We start from the raw sequence: 13,989 nt of genomic DNA, 5'->3' as shown, positions 1-13,989 counted from the left end.
CTTCGAGCTTCCCCTTCTCGGGCCTTCTGCGCGCTGACGGGGATCCGCTCGGGGCCCCTCAACCGCGGAGAGTTAGCACCCCGGGCACTCCGAAAGCCGCGGGGCCGCGGAGGGGCTGCGGCTTCCCGCCGGCGCTGGCGCGCCGGAAGCGGCCGCCACACTTCCGGTGGCCGGCCGCCACACTTCCGGTTGATGCGGCCGCGCGGAGGGGAGGGGAGGGGCGCGGAGGGGAGGGGAGGGCTGGGCCCGCAGAAGGAGGGCGGGCCGGCGGGCGGGCGAGAGGCGGCGCGGGTGCTGTCCAGGCGTGGGCGCGCGCGGGCCGGTCGCGGGCACAGTGTCCGCGTCGTCTCCGGAGCCGGGAGCAGCCCGCGCCTCCTGCCCTCCGTCCTTCCATCCTGCCCTCAGCCCCGCCGCGCGGCGCCATGCCCGCCGTGGACAAGCTGCTGCTGGAGGAGGCGTTGCAGGACAGCCCCCAGGTACCTCCCGCCGCCCCGGTCCCCCTCGCCCGAGGGCTGAGGCCGAGGAGGCCCGTCCAGCCGCCCCGGGGTGGAGGCAGGGAGTGCTCGGGGGCCAGGGGGCGGGCCCTGCGCCCCGGTCCCGAGCCCGGCGCCCCGGGAGCCGGCGTCCCTCCGGCCGAGCTGGAGAAGTCGGGGAGCCCCGCGCGGCCGGAGCCTTTGTGTCCTGACCCCTTTCCAGAGTCGGCTGGGTCTGAGGCTGCCCGGCCTGGACTCGGGCTCCACCACTGACTAGCTGAGTGCCGCGGGCAAATAACCTTTTGTGCCTCAGTTTTGTCATCTGTAAAATAGGGATGATAATTATACCTGCCTCTTTGAGTTGTTAGAATTAAATAAGGAAATGCCTGTAAAGTTGTAAGTAAGGAGTCATCTCTGTGATCATTATCATCACTACTATTACGGTGTCATGGGACCTGGTGGATTTAGGGCCAGAGTGGAAGGCAGCGCCTGCATCTCTCTCCCGGCGGTGCCAGGCCTCCCTTTGGCACTGTTTTCCCATTTGTGAAGAGAAAATGAACAACACCCGGCCCCATTTGTCGCGCAGGAGAACTTCATTAGCGCCCTTGAGATGAGAGTCTGCAGGTGAAAGCGGGTGTGTACACAGCAAGTGAGTGCAGAATGCTATTAGTTCATAATTCAGTGCACCTTTCGCCAGGGAACTTTTGTTCTACATTAACATTTCCCCAGCTTCATATCTACTCTCCTGGTTCTGCATCCTGAGTCATTTAAATAAGCCTCTTTATTCCCTGGTGTCCCAACTCTTGAAAAATTAGAATGAGATTAACCTCTTTTCCTTTCACAGTTTCTCTTTCTGGGCCCTTTCCTTTTTCTCCTTAGTGCATTGTAGTCCTGGGATGATCCTTTGGATTTACCTACAGCTGCTCTGCATCTCTCCAGTTTTGAATAAGTAATCTAAAGGACTGTGTGTAGGCTTAGCTGCCTTGTGCCCATTTCTTTGTAAGGAATTGTAAGCAAGCTGTGATTTTGTCTTTTTAATTGGCATCTGCTGGTCTGATTGACTTTTCAAAGGCCTCTTTGAAGCCTCTACACTTCTGGCACGTTATGGGACCAAAGCCCTCGGCAGAAGTCATTTCGTCCATCCTCATACATATTGTGTGAGATCGAAGATAATAATGGAGAATTTCTAGCAAAAACATTTTGAGCGAGGATTTCCATTTGTTTTGAAGTTGGAGAAGCCGAGGTGCAACAATGTATTGCTTTCCTAACTGAACATGGGGGTGATTGTGGAGCCAGGTTAGAGAGGTTGCACTAGCTGGTTCTCCATGTTGCCCTCCCCTGAATTTTTGGTTCTTACATAAATGGATATTCACTGTTTCTGAGTGGTTTACAGGATTTGCTCAGCTGTGAGGAAGTAAGTAGAAAGAGGCCTGGCCCCTACTTCTGGCTCAAACACTAACTTATCACGTGATTCGAGCAAGTCACTTATCCCCATCCTGGCTCAGTTTTCTCATCTGCAGAATGAGAGACATGGAGCAGATGATCTTTAAGGGACTTTAAAAGCTTAAAATTGTATTATATCTGCATGGTTTATTAACTCTGAGCTTTTATGTGGAAGAGGAGGTTTAGAGGCATTGTTGTTCCTATCTAATGTTCCTCTTAATGTAGGGAATTTGTCACTGCTTTTGAGACTTGGGTGTCACCCTACTATGTTTCTTGGTGTGGTTGTTGAATGGATGCTAACTTTCAAGAAGGTCTTTGCTAATCATCAGAGCATATTTATTTAACACTTTTGTATGGGCGGGTGTGCCTATAGCAGCTTTACTCCAAGGAAACTCCTAGACTTGAAGCTGGGGGGAACCTAATCCAGCTCCTTTGTTTTATGTGTAAAGAATTAAAGCAATAGCAAACACCTATATCAGGCGTGCATTTTATGTGCTAGGCACTGTTCTAAATGCTTTACTTAGCTTTACTTATATTAACTCTCTTAGCCTCCCAACAGTCTTTCGAAGTAGGTGCTCTTTTAAAATTACCAGGGAGCAGAGAAGTTAAATAACTTGCCCAAGATTATACACTATCAAGTGGCAGAGTTCGGATTGGAACCCAGGCAGCCTGCGTGGATTGTTCAAGTTAGCCCAGCTACCTAACACCTGGCTTTTCTGTCATCCGTGACCTAAAATGTTTCGCTAACAGGAAAAGATCCTAAGAAACCACCTATTGTTTGTTTCCTCTAGTTTTATTTCCAGTAGTTATGAGGGTTGCTCCAGTAACCTGGTTGCACAGGACTCATTAAATGAACACAAAAGCTTTTCTTTTTGAACTTAGTGACCCGAGAAGAGCTGAATAGCAGTTGTCTGACCTTAGACAGACATCTATTCCTTTCCTGCTTTTAGTACCGCACGATGTCTTATACCACTAGCCTGCGTGTGTCCACATATTGTTTCTGGTTACCTCTGATACGTGAGAGGTCGAGTTTTAGGCATTGAGGTACTTGTCTCCGTTGCTGTTTGAGAGCAAGCCTCTGCTTCTCACCAGGCGCTGCTAGATGCTGGGAAGTGGTGACAAATGAGATAAGAGTGCCTGTCCTCCCCTGGTGCACAGTCTGTTCCCAGAGACAGATAATAAAAGCAGCAGTTCCAGTGCCGTGTGGATACTGCTGCGATAGGAACACAAATGCAGCTTTGAGCTGCTGCAGCTCAGACTTCGTCAGGGGCTTACTCTTTTTTGTGTAAATGGTCCGCTTTTGAGATAAGGTGAGGACAAAAGCACTATTGCTTGCTGTTTGGTTTTGATTTTTTGTTTGTTTCCTTTGCAGTTGGCATAACTGAAGCACAGAGGGATAAAAGACTTAGTTCTGAGATTATGCAGTGAGTAGTCCAGCTGGGAATAGCCCTCTCTGAACAAACCAGGGCCTGTCTTTCGTCAAGCAAGATGCCACAGAACACAATCTGGTGGTTATGTCTTCATTGTGGAGGGTTTTTTCCTGCTGTTCTCTTTGTTTATGGTACATTTTTCCTTTCAGTAGACTCAGTTCTACTGAGACATTTCTCTCCCTCTGCCAAATGTTAGGAATAAGAACTTTAATTGTTTTTACTCTATAAAACACTTATATATATAATTTAAATATATATATTTTACAATCAGAGCTATTAAAATTGCGCCATTATACAATTATATGGCTATTCCTGACTGAAATATGTCCAGGGCTATTTTATTAGGTAACACCCAGTTCTGGTAAGATAGATGGATGATGTGGAGCTGACGCTGTGTCCATAGGGTGTTTGGCTTTGTGTTTCTGGCTGGGCATACTCTTGAGAGTATAGGGTGGTAGAAAAAGTGGAAGTCAAATCCTGATTCTGCCACTGTTACCTTAGGCAAGTTACTCAGCCTCTCTTAGCTTGTGTTTTGACATCTCCAGTGTTAGAATAAAAATAGGTACTTAATGGAATTCTTATGAAGAATAAATAGCATATGTAAAGTGTCTTCATGCCTGCATGTCATGGTAACTCCATAAATGATTGCTGTTATTGTCTTTATAAGTGATATGCACCAATATCTGGCTTTTTTGTAGAATTTTTGAACAACTGGTATGCCTTTGCCTGGTCATTAGTCTCATTCCTTCCTTATGTCTCAGAACATTCCTGTTATTCCAAATACCTGTACAAGTTTAAGCAGATGTGAAGCTGATAAATGATATTGTTAGCGGCAGTGTTAGACCTCACTTCTTAAGTTTGGCAAAGAAAGAATTCAGAGCCAAGAATTCTAGCACAAGAAGTTTATTTAGCCTTTTAGAAAGTCATAGAGGCAGAAGCAGTGAGCCAGCTGGGCTCCATGGACTTGGGAAACAAGTTACATAGGCAAAAGAAGTGCCCTTGGAGCTTAGGAGAAGGGAAGCAAAGATACATGCCTCAGGAAAGAAGTCGGGGAAAAGCATGGGGAGAGTGCACACTGAATCCTTTGCCTTAAGGGTTTTTATGTGTTTTCTAAAAGGGAATATTAGGGGAGCACTTAGGGGAGGATCTCAATAGAATATTCATCAGCTTTCCAGGTGTGCTGTTTCAGGGTCAGGGTCTCTACTGATTGGTCTGCATTAGGGTTAGGGGCCATTGCAAATGGGCCTGATGTCAGCCATTGTGTTGCTTTGTCTGATTTTGCTGCTTTTCTGGGCCTGGAGCTGAACCATAACTGAGGTAGATGTTATCTCAAGTTGACCAAAACTGTCTCTATGGTTAATAGACCCAAGGCTTTGTTCCTAAGATTATTTGATGTGGGCCAGAACCTCATTGTCCTGAGAAACTAATGCTTAAGGGAGTGGTCGAGCCAGCGAGAAAGAGGCAGGTGAGTCAGGGTGCTGGACTGGGCCAATTTGAATCAGCCATCTGTCTCAGCTTTTGCATTGCACTTGCCAAGGAATTTTCCTAACTTTTTATTATCCTACCTTAATATCCAAACAGTATCTGAGATAGCTGGGAATATTTTTTTCAGGGGAGATCATGGCCTCGTTAAATTAGAAAGGGAAGATTGGAGTTTTCCTATCAGTTTTAATGGGTGTCATGGTAAATATGTGCGAAGAAAGAGAAAAGAACAGTACTTGTGATGTGGTTCTTTGGCAGTTATAGGTGAGAGCATGACAATAGGTGGCCAAAGAGAAGCCAGCTCCAGACAGCCTTTATCCTGCCTTCAGGCAGGACTGTGGGCTGTGGACCAAAACATATGCCAACTGATAAAACTCACCTCTCTGGGTGATGGATGCAGCCTTTGGCAGTGGAGGAAGCATGACCATTGGGGCCAGCCAGACTGGGGTTTACATCCCAGCCCTGCTACTCCCAGCCTTGGGAGGCTGAGCAAGTTTCCTAATCTTGATGAACTTCATCTGTAAAATAGGGTTAATGTAACCATGATATCCACCTCATTAAAGTTGGAAGTAGTAAATGAAGTAGCAAATATTTAGTGCTTAGTCCAGTGTCTGACATGTAGGTACAGAGTAAATGGTATTTTAGTTTTTCTATTCTCTTTGTGGAGGTCATTTACACAAGTCCTCTCTTTTCATCTTACCTCTCATTTTCCATTCTATTTTATTGCTAAGAGTATTGAAAACAATAAGTAGAACTCAACTAAATGGATATCAGTATTAATAAAAAAATTAAACAGCCTCACTCCAGTTGTATCACTCTCTTTCCTTCCCATTCTCTTAAACATAGTAGTTAAAGCAAAGAAAGGTATCAGAGTCATTACATTGGTGGGCTCCTACGGCACTGGCACCATGAGTCTGGAAAGGTCCTCCACTGTTAAATAACATTTGTGGAAAGCTGCGTAGATCAGTGTTGCTGTAAGTGTTAAAATGAAATCATACATGTAAAGCCCTTAGTAAGCAATGAAAGTTCATTATCTTCTGTATAATCAATATCCTTTGTTATCACTATATGTCTGGCACTGGTAGGCACTTTATGTATACTCATTGTCTCATTAACTCTGCGAATTTGGATCCAGGACTAATATGGTCCCAAGGTGATCCCAGATCCTTTGAGAGGCACCAGCAGACGAAAGCTCCTGGAAAAGAGAGAGGTCCTCATCACCTTTGAGTCTCAATTTCCAGCACAATGTCTCACCAGATACTGGGTGAAGGCAGAGCTGTCTGTGTAAATGAATGAATGGAGTGATAGACAACCCAGTGTAGGTTCTGAGAATATCTTGTAGCAATCCTTTTTTTTTCCCCACAAGTAAAAAGTATATTTTAAAGAAATGGAATGAAGAGTTCTGAACCACTGTTTTTCATCTGCTGGCTGACATCCATTAATGGATGATTATTAAATCCAGTGGGTCACAACTGTGATTTTTTTTTTTAAAAATGGAACAGAACAGAACGAAATAGAAAAAAATCCGTGTGTACACATACTAATGATATTGTTTGGTAAAATGTGTTTTGTACTGTGGATTTAATTGTAAAAAGTTTGAAGAACTCTGCTTTAACACACAAATTATACTGTGCACCCTGTGATGCTTTGATTTCACTGAGCTTTTTAAAAACCTGTCTTACATTTTCCTTATTCATTGTGTTCTGGTCCTTCTGTGGATAAGGATTGGTACTAAAGAGAGTACAGTGGTCTCAGGGCAGGTATTTTTAGCCTCAAAGGTTACTGGGGCAAGGCCAGGATAAGCGTGTACTGCTGTGAAATGCACCAGAGTTTGCAGAACAAAATTGGGTGGAACAAGAGATCCAAACGCCTAGGTTCCTGCTCCAGTTTATTGAGGTGCTTTGAGGTCAGTTATTGCTCTCTTACCTGAGAGAGGCTAGAAAAAGAAAGAAGGACTTGGAATTTATTTGTAGGGAAACAATAAGCTTTAATGGATTGTTCTTTGTAAAGTGCTTTGATGTCACCTCATAGAGGCATTTCCGTAACTTTCTGTCCATTCTAGGCCTATTTTCTGAGATAGAGATCCCATGATCACTAACGTAGTGTTTTAAATTCCCACTGTGCTGGGCACGTTAACAAAAGTCCCTTGAGTAGATATGGTTTCTTACATGCTACCTTGTTACTTCTTCAGACACCATCCAATATATAAATATTTCCTTAGTGCTCAGTGTGAGTCAGATAGAGATGCCTTTTACCCACTGACATTGTTCCACTGCCCTCAGGACACTGAGTGGTTAGTCTTCCCAAAGAAACTGAACTAGAATTCTTGTTAAGTTGCTATTTGAGTTTTGTGCCCAAATCTACCACTGGTAGACCCAGTGCACACAGAATTTCTTGGCCACGAGTTTGAAAATTGGTTGGATAATGTATGAGGAAAGATGTGGCAATTGACTGTAGTACTGTAAGAGGAAAGAGTGACATACTCTTGCAAGATGTCCAGGATGGCAGAAACCAGACAGATGGTTAACTGCTGGGGTGGTGCAGTGCCAGGTGTCCATGCCCTGGGTGCATAGCCAGGCCTGACGTGGTGTTCAGTTTATGGGCTCGGAGGGAGTGGCTGCCCTTTTAACACTTTTTAAAAATTGGATGGACTTACTGGTGCTGAAGTCGAGGGTGAAGTCAAGACAGATAGTAGCCCTGAGTCTTACTCGTTTAAAAACTGGCTTTTCTGGCCCCAATACTCAAATTGTATTGTTTGCCCCCGTTTTGTAGTCCTAAATTTAAGCTCTAGGAATCAACTTGAACTAGTACTGGTAAAAGAATAAAGCCACAGAACAGGTACCTTCTCCCCCCATTTCTGTGTGTGTGTTTTCTTACCTCCTTTGTAACTTTTCCACTTAGAAATAAAATTGACCTGTTTTCTTCATTCCGTGCAGACTCGCTCTTTGCTGAGTGTATTTGAAGAAGATGCTGGCACCCTCACGGATTATACCAACCAGCTGCTCCAGGCGATGCAGCGTGTCTACGGAGCCCAGGTAACCTTCCAGTCCCTTCACCTGGAGAGGAGCAGAGTAGGGGCTCTCTGCCCTCATCTGGAACTTCTCTCAAGAGATCTAGAAATTTGATTCAGAACACCACCATTTAAAATTTTGAAATAAAATCAGAATTGTTTTTCTCACTTCTGTCCACCTTCAAAAACTGAGGATGGTCTGTTTTCATTGCTGAAGAAAGAGGGTAATTTCCCTGTAACTAGTAGAACCAGTAGAGAGGAACCACATCACTGCTTTTAATTTTTTTGAAAATTCAGCCCCAGAGGGAAACATTTGCGTCTCCTCTTCCTACTTGTGAATGAGTGGGTTCAGTATTCTGAAACATGCCCTTTGTCTTTCTCATAAATGGGCAGTTTTAGATGTCACTGCGGGCGGGTAGAGATGTTTTTTCAAGTGCTTCCTCTGAAAAGACTTGAGTCACAGTCCTGGAACTATTGGGTGGCTTCTTTGTTTTGAGGAACAAATATCTCTGGCTTGCAAAACCATGGAAAATAAATAGCTGAGTAGCAAAAGTTAATCTTTTTAAGCTCAAGAAGTGCCCATGTATGTTACTTTTCAAGAGAAGACTTGAGAGTTACTTAAAAATAAAAGTCATTATGGCAGCTGATGCTTTTGAGTATTGATTTTTTTGCTGACTTAAACCTGTATGTGTTAATGTTTCTTTTTCTCATGGATGAGCTCTAAAGAAATACCACATTCAGTATATATAATAACAATACATATTAATATTCATGTATAGTCATTATTATATAGCTCTTAATATGTATAATCATTTATTATTACCCCTGTTTTGTTAGTCACTCATTCATGTCATATGTGGGAAGAAGACTCAGTCCTTGCCATTAGGGAGCTTGCAGTTGGGTTGGGAGACAGACAACACAGGTACCTAAGAGTGTCAGCAGTGCTAGGAGAGAGCATCACGTCACAGCGGAATTGTGTTGGGCACCTAAAAGGAGGAGGCTTGTGATAGTTGAGATTTATTGAATACTCTTACATGGATCATTTCATTTAAATTCCCCAACAACTCTGTGAGGTGGATATTGTTCTTATCTTCATTTTATAAAGGTCAAGAGGCTTAAGGGTTTTCATGATGACTAACTTGTCCAAGTCCACCCATTAATGCATGGCAGAGCAAGTCAGCCTGAAGTTAAAGCCCAAGTCCTTAATTACTAAGCATGGGAATGGTAGTCTGAACTAGGCTAGTGGCAGTAGAAATGGAAAGAAGTGGATGAATTTCAGAGGTATTTAAGAGGCAGATCAGAGATTGATTGGATGTGAAGGGGTTGGGTGGACAAAGGATGAATCAAGAGTGGTGCCCAGGTCTTTGACTTGAACATCAGTGTGGATAGTTGGGAGAACACAGGAAGAGGGGGTGTGTGTAACGGCTGGGATGTCAGTCATCCAGAGGTCAGGCCGGAGGCAGAGATTTTGCAAACTATACTGTATTATACAAGTATTACTTACGAATTGGAAGTAATTCTAACAACCAGACGAATTGTGCTGATTTGTAATTTTCTTGCTTCTTTAGTATGTCATTCAGAAACTGGGGACATACCTTGTCAATTTTTTTAAGCCCAATTTACTTATATTGTATGTCTTCATATATTTCCCTAAATATTCAAAATTGAAGAAAATAGAAATTTTTGTTACTGGACTTATACCTGAACTTGCTTGCTGTTCATTAATTTAAACATTGTCGTGAAATGATTTGTTTTCTGGTTAAGGTATAAGAGCACCAAGACTTAAGGGACTGTGTCTCTGCCACCGCCAAGAGTCTCTTTTCTGCCTTTCCATATCTGTCAGAATCGTTTACTTGGAGATGTTCAAACACTCTTATGCGTTTTATCTTTTGAGCCAGAAAACTACGCTTTGCCAAAGTTAAGTGGGTCTTGCATTCCAACAGACTGTAACTGGCTTCTAATTCCCACCACATGATCATCACATGGGTTCTCCTCCCAGCCAGAAGCCTTTCCTCCTGCCTCGGCATTTCCTGCAGCAGAGGCTAGCAGGATGTCTGGTTAGTGCTGCAGGACTCACCGTCAGCTCCAGGCGGTAGTCAGTGGCATTCACATCAGTGAGTCAGGGTAGTTGGTTTCTCAGGTTTATTTGAAGACTTAGGTGTTTTATTTTGTTTCTAATTTTAAAAAGAAAACTTTTCTGACTCCTCTTTGATTAGTTAGCAATATTGGTTAGTAATATTTCTCAATGTTTTCATTCAACTTTTTTCCCTAAGTTATGTTTTCTTGGTTTATTTAGTATTGTTCCTTAAATATTTTATACCTATATCTGTTGAATTAGATTAATATAGTTTTATAATTTTATTTTTAAAAACAGAGGTACTTAGCAAGATGTAGTTTTTCATTGTATTTTAAGAACCAGGTTTATGCTGCTGATAAATGTTCATAAAAGATATTTTAAATCAGACCACATGGTAAATTTCTGTTTTCTGACATAGTAAATGCCGTTCGTACCTGTTTTAGAAAAAGGAAAGACAAGAAAAACTAGAGGAAAGTTATGTGAGCAGTTTTGCTGATTGTGGCTGGTTTGGGGAAGATTTTATATGTTATTTGGGTTAAGTGCTACACTGAAGCTATAGTCTAAGCTGTCTTCAGCATTTTATAGCAGTCCCCGGAGTCACATCTGGTCTTTTCACTGTCAGGTGTGCCTTTGCACGTTGTGGGAACAGAGTACTCCATTGTAGGTCATTTGAATGGGAAGCCATACACATTTATCAGGCATAAACAAAGCAGGTTACCTAGAAAGATCTGTGTTTCAAGCTATTGGCCAAGTTAAAAACCTCCATAGTTTCTGAATAGATGCAAACATGTATATATTCTTACCTGGGCTATTGCAGCACTCTCCTAATCAGTCTTCCTGTCTTCAGGGAGGTGTCTTCCCCTTCAGTCCCTCCTCCACCCTACCACTAAATTTATCTCATCCAAACCTCCCTCCCCTCCCTGTCTTCACATGCTTCAATGGCTCCCTGTAACAACACAAAGAGGTTAACCTCACAGGGTGCAAAGCGCTTCATGAACTGAGTCTCGGCCTTGCCTTTGGCTGTTCTAGAATGTGTCAGCCTCTCCACACATCTCAAGACTTTGCTATGCCATTCCTGCTGCCAGGCATCCTAACTGACCCCTTCCCCTGCCAAATGGTCTTCATGGCTTTTAAGACGGACCTCAAGCCCGAGATGTGCCCAACCCCTTTCCTTTCTAACTTTCCTCCCTTCCTGGCAGAGTGCACCTGTGTGCCCAGGTGCCTGTGTACTTGGTCAGAGCACTTACTGTGTGGCGCGTGGGGTTTCCTTGTCCATCTTGGACTGAGCTCCCAGGGAGCAGGTTCTTTGTCTCCCACGCCCAGCACCATGCCCGCCCCCACTGAATGTTTGATACATGGGTGTTGAATGAAGGACTGAATTCAGGACATGCCAGCTGTACACTTTATTGTCACTCCCACTCCCAGATCTGTCCCCTCCTCAGGTCCTTAGCTGAGAGCACTGTCATCCACCTGTCATCTAGACAAGAGCCCAGTTTGCTTTGACTCCTCCTCCTTCCTCACTGGGAACGTGCCAGGTCCCCCAGGAATACCTCACAGATCTCTGCCACCGTCTCCACTCTCTGGTTAGGGTCAGACCATTTTCCTCTCACTTGACTTCTTCAAATGGTCTCCTGACCCTCATACCATTGTCTCCCTTCAGTGTTTTTCTTCCACCACAGCCACATCTGATCTTGGCGTTCTCTTGCCCAAGTCCCTCAGGGCTTCCCTGTTGCCTCCAGAATCCTGGCCTGCCCCTAGCTCAGCTTTCTGCCTCCATTCCTGCTGTGCTCCCCACTATTCCCCCTGTGCCTCCCACCTCAAGGTCTTCTGAACTAGAGCGACCCCTGACCCCAGCCAGCTCTGTGGTAAGCACTGGTAAGTGGAACTGTCAGCCACTTGGCTGCAGGCAACATTTCTGGCCACATACTTGGTTTAGGTCAAAGCAGACACCTCCATTGTGACTCTGATTTTATCGGATTCCTTCTGCATGTGCTCCCAGCCTCTCCATCATACTCGGCATGGATGGTGCCTTCCACAGAGGCTTTGGGGCTTTCAGGTGACATTTGCAGTTAGGAAGTGCTCTGTGCTACCATAAGATAAACACTCCCTCGCCAAAAGCTCGGTTTTCCTTTCGGGTTTGCTAACCACTGCTCTTTCTGCCTTGGCAACAGCCTTGGGAGGCTCTGTTTAACATAGGAGAGCCTGCAGTAAGCCCTCATTGGGTCATCTTTTTAAAGGATTCTTAGGAGGCATCAAGTAGTGTAGGTAGTAACCAGAGAGCTATTCCAGAGTGTTGAAGAAATCTTACACACTGAATCTAAGTTGCAGTCCACCTTTTTTGCTGGACTACAGCTAGAAAAGTATGGGATTTTGTTCCTATTATAGGCCCTATGGGGCCTGCCCACTGAGTACTAACTACGGTTTGGGGCTTGGGATTGGAATAGCAGGGTGTTAAGAACTTGGGCTTTAGATTTCGAGTCCACCAGATCTGAATTGAGTCTTTGCCTTGCCAGTTACAAGTTGCGTGACTTTGGAAAGCTATTATCCTCTCTGATGGTCCCTACTTTGTAGGTGCGTTGTAAGGATTAAATGTGATAGTCTGTGAAAAACACTGAACAGCAGTGTCAGGTGCTAGGAAGAACTCAGTAGACGTTAGCAGCTAGCTTTATTTCTGTGATGACTAATATTTACTCTGTACCCAAGCTCCAGTTTTGTAAGTCTTGCTGCAGAGATAATTGTGCAGGCTTACCCAACAGGGTGTGGATTAATTAGCTGATGTTGGTAAAGCATGTCATAAACCTCTGTATATAGTACATTAAGCTGAGTCAGACTACAGTTGGTCTAGTTCAAAGACTTTTCTTGCAATGTGCTCTGTACAGAAAAGGCTCGTTTCTTTTCAGGACTGGTGATGGGCCATTCCATACTCTGGTTTGTTCCCAGTGAAATCAAGCTGGTAGAACAGAATCTTGCTGCCTGAAGTCACACATGTGAGCATACACAGCTTTTTCCTAAGGGGCTTCTAGGAGAGACATGGCAGAGCCCACGGTACACAGTAGTTTTGGAAAGCAGCTGTTGTATGTTGTGCCCCCTCTTCCCTGTACTACAGCAGAGTTGTGGGAGCGGCACATGTGTGCCCTCTCCTCTAGCCTGTGTGCAGTCTGATGCTGGCAGCTGCCTGACCGGGTTTTCCATTACATTTGCAGCACTTGCCAGGAAGCTCTAAAGAAGGGAAGGATTCAAGCAGCCAGTGGCCCTCGCTTGTTTTGAAGGCAGGGAATGGTGTTTATCATCTCTGTTGACCAGTCTCTAAAGGATACACATGTGGCGGAGTAATATTTTAGACTTAGCCAAAGTAAAAATTAGTAAAAGAATGACTTAGAAGAATAGAAAATGTTTCTTGAATCTGAAATACTGTAGCTTAATGGAGAGCCTCCTGAGGGAGCAGTTGCAGGAAGGTGGGTCTTCTGGAACATTTTCTGTCTGCAGCAGGATCAGCAAGGTCCTGCCCGGTGGTTTTTTTTTTGTAAGTAAAGTTTTATTTATGAATTGTGTATGTCTGCTTTCATGCTACAGCAGCAGAGCTGAGCAGTTGTGACAGAGACCACATATCTCACAAGCCAAAAATAATTACTCTGTCCCTTTAGAGGAAAGGTTTGTCAACTCTAGTCTAAAACAGAGACCTTCTCAACTGCCTTTTAGCAAGACTTGGAATCTTAGAGAGGAGTGTTTAAGAATCAGGTAGACTTGGATTCACACCCCAGTCCAGCTGCTGACTAGCTGTGTGACCTTGGGCAAGTGGCTTAACCTCTTTGTGCCTCAGTTTCATCATCTGTAAACTGAGATAATAGTTAGAACCTGCCTTACAGGGTTGTGAGAACTAAATAGGTTAATACCTGGAAAGTACTCATGGTGGCATCTGGCATGAATTAAGTGCCCTGTAAATGTTAGCTGCTGCTGTTAGGATAATTCTGTGGGTCCATGAAGCATAGTCAACGTGGTGCTGCCCCAGGCGGATGCCAGGGTAACTTGAACAAATCCATCTGAAACCCATTGCTGCTAACTCAAAGGAGTAAG

General features: G+C 44.3%; 1 protein-coding gene across 1 annotated transcript in view; it reads left to right on the top strand.

Annotated features, from left to right (window-relative positions):
• Positions 1-256: 256 nt before the first annotated feature.
• APPL2 (adaptor protein, phosphotyrosine interacting with PH domain and leucine zipper 2) overlaps positions 257-13,989 on the top strand; it is a 39,617-nt gene continuing 25,884 nt past the window's right edge. Inside the window, exons 1-2 of the mRNA XM_081129795.1 lie at positions 257-476; positions 7,765-7,863. Of these exons, the coding sequence (XP_080985921.1) occupies positions 423-476; positions 7,765-7,863 (153 nt within the window). The 5' untranslated portion in view covers positions 257-422. The remainder of the gene's footprint in view (positions 477-7,764; positions 7,864-13,989) is intronic.

This window comes from Miniopterus schreibersii (genome assembly GCF_964146895.1).
Source record: "Miniopterus schreibersii genome assembly, chromosome: 2".
NCBI lineage: Eukaryota > Metazoa > Chordata > Mammalia > Chiroptera > Miniopteridae > Miniopterus > Miniopterus schreibersii.
This window is presented reverse-complemented; position numbering and strand designations above follow the sequence as displayed.